Source organism: Halichoeres trimaculatus, unplaced genomic scaffold, assembly GCF_033239565.1.
Source record: "Halichoeres trimaculatus isolate MK-OKI-2021-1 unplaced genomic scaffold, fHalTri1.1 fHalTri1_scaffold_22, whole genome shotgun sequence".
NCBI lineage: Eukaryota > Metazoa > Chordata > Actinopteri > Labriformes > Labridae > Halichoeres > Halichoeres trimaculatus.
Genome location: NW_027437200.1, coordinates 25140024 through 25142523, shown reverse-complemented (window position 1 = coordinate 25142523; position 2500 = coordinate 25140024). Strand labels below are relative to the sequence as shown.

The 2500-nt window shown below is 39.7% G+C and overlaps 1 protein-coding gene across 1 annotated transcript in view; it reads right to left on the bottom strand.

Moving 5' to 3' along the window:
• Window positions 1-2500, bottom strand: part of LOC141811284 (dachshund homolog 2-like) — an 85975-nt gene that overhangs the window by 35981 nt on the left and 47494 nt on the right. Inside the window, exon 2 of the mRNA XM_074699285.1 lies at window positions 599-714. Within this exon, the coding sequence (XP_074555386.1) occupies window positions 599-714 (116 nt within the window). The remainder of the gene's footprint in view (window positions 1-598; window positions 715-2500) is intronic.

Here is a 2500-nt window from a genome sequence, read left to right as displayed (position 1 = left end):
CAGTTTAAGGAATGAGCAGCGTCATCAAAGGCACGCCAGGAAAACAACTGATTTTAACCCTTCATGATGATTTTTTTTTAATCTGTAAGACATGTCCCTAAAGGAGGAAGGTAAGGATGACAAATCCTCCTAGTGGCCAAATCAGGTACTACAAAATACGGTTTATGAAAGAAAGGAATTTCATGACCCAGAAATTAACAAAAGCTTCTAAAAAAAGAGGAAGAATCCAGTGATGATGTGTCTTTGTGCACAATAAATACAGAATAATGGAAAATAAAAAAGTAGGACTAAAAAAAGACGTAAACGTGTGAAATAAATAAAACTTAAATAAAGAAAAAAGAAGAGCAGAGTAGTTTAGAATAATCCAGCTGGAGAGTCGGTGTACATGTGTATAATCTGGGTTTCCATTGTTCGACTCTCCAAACATGAAGAGTGAACATTTTACAGAGTCGTGTTTCCAGAAAGGCACAGCGACCCATTTGTGGCGGCGCTGACCCAGTTAAACAAACCCAACGTGTCTGTGCAGAATCTGAGCGCAGAGAGGAAGAGGAGGAAGAGGAGGAAGAGGAGGAAGGAGATGAAGAAGAGAAAGTGGTACCCGTGTGTGACAGCAGGTTGGGGGACAGCAGGCCGGGGAGGCCCGGGTGCAGCAGCCTGGGGCTTTCCTGGATCCCTGCACCAGAACAGCGCTTCGGAGGACGGCCCGGACGAGAGCTGGAGGGGACAGAGACACAGAGACGGGGGGAGATTAATGACTGTGACACAGAATCAGGAACCACAGACAGAGAGGAGGAGGACGGCATCGTCATCACGCACGCCGCTGAAGTAAGCACCACACCATTACATATGTATGTGAGGCTAACGGCGGGATAACAGGGCGGATAAACGCCACGATACGTCCCAGCATGATTTAGAGATGGTCTGATAGAGTTCAAACAGCTCCAACAGCAGCATCAATCATTTATACAGCGCCGCAGCCAAGAGCAGTTCAACAGTATCAGTAACATCAGACGGCAAATCAGCAGCTCTGCGCGCACACACACACACACACACACACACACACACACACACACACACACACACACACACACACACACACACACACACACACACACACACACACACATTCAGAGACATTGAGAGAAAAACAGCAGCTCCATCACTCGCTCAGGCTTTTACTCTGAAAAATCTGCTCAGACATTATGTCAGTCAGAGTTTCTCCAACTGACAGGAAAAAGTTTCAGACTAAACTAATTCTTCAAAATAAAAACCACCTCTGATCACACCAGGCAAGGTTTGGCATGGACGCACATTTTTCAAAATAAAAGTCTTAAAAACTTTGGCTTATTCCATAACAGAGGCTTCACACCCACTGTTTTTAACATGTGTGTTTTTAATGTGCTCATTGGTTAAATCATCACAGTTCAAATCTTTTAATTTGAGTTTGTTATGAAGTGATGTAATGTTACACACGGTAAACACAAAGTCATCCATCAAATTTAAAGGAACAAAGAAAAGTTAAACAGGACAGTTATAACATTTTGACTGATTTTAACTACAGCTTGAGTTGATCAGAGAGAAAACTCAACAAAAATTGTTTTCAGATTTTTTAATATGACAAATTCATAAATTAGATAGAAATACAAAATGTGATAATCATGGATAAAGTTTCACACTTCAAAAGCATTTCACTGGAGCTATAAGTGAAAATAGAAATAAAAATATTTTCATTTTTGTTTTTGTCTTTTTCTCCCTTAGCATTTTCTTCTGTCTGTCTTTTTTCTTTCTTTCTTTGTTTTTTTAATTGTTATTGTTATCATCGTTTGTTTGTTTGTTTATTTAAGCTAACATATCCTAGCATCTGGCCGTGCACACTGCAGATGGAGCCTGGCATAAGTGCAGAAATGTGAGATTTGCATTTTTCCTTTAGATTGAATCAAACAAACAAATAAATAAACAAAAATAAATAAATATATAAATACATAAATAAGGAAACAAATAAAAAATAAATAAATAAATAGATCGATAAATAAAAAAATGAATAAATGAATAAGGAAATAAAAATAAATAAATAAATATATAAATAAGGAAAAAAGGAAATAAATAAATAAATAAATCACAAAAAAATATTTTTGGCCTGTTGCATCAGTTTCCTTTGAGCTACGTCCATGCTAAACAATGCTAAACCAGCTAGCATGCTTGAGTTGTGTCAGTGTTTTCTGTCCCAAAGAATAAACAAAATGACTCTCACAGCAGCTGGACGTTTGGGCTCACGCAGCAGGTTTCCTTTAGCCTGATCTAATTACAAACCAACGCCATGTAGAGCGCCACAGCCGCCATGCTGCCTGAGCGGTGAAGCTCCACCCCCTTATCTGATGTCATGATCCTCTGACAAAGCATGTGTTTGGTTGTTTTAACCGCCAGCATCTCCAGGGGAACGGGAGCGCCCAGCACACATCATCTCGTCTGGGCGACATTTTCACACCTCAGAGCTCTGAAA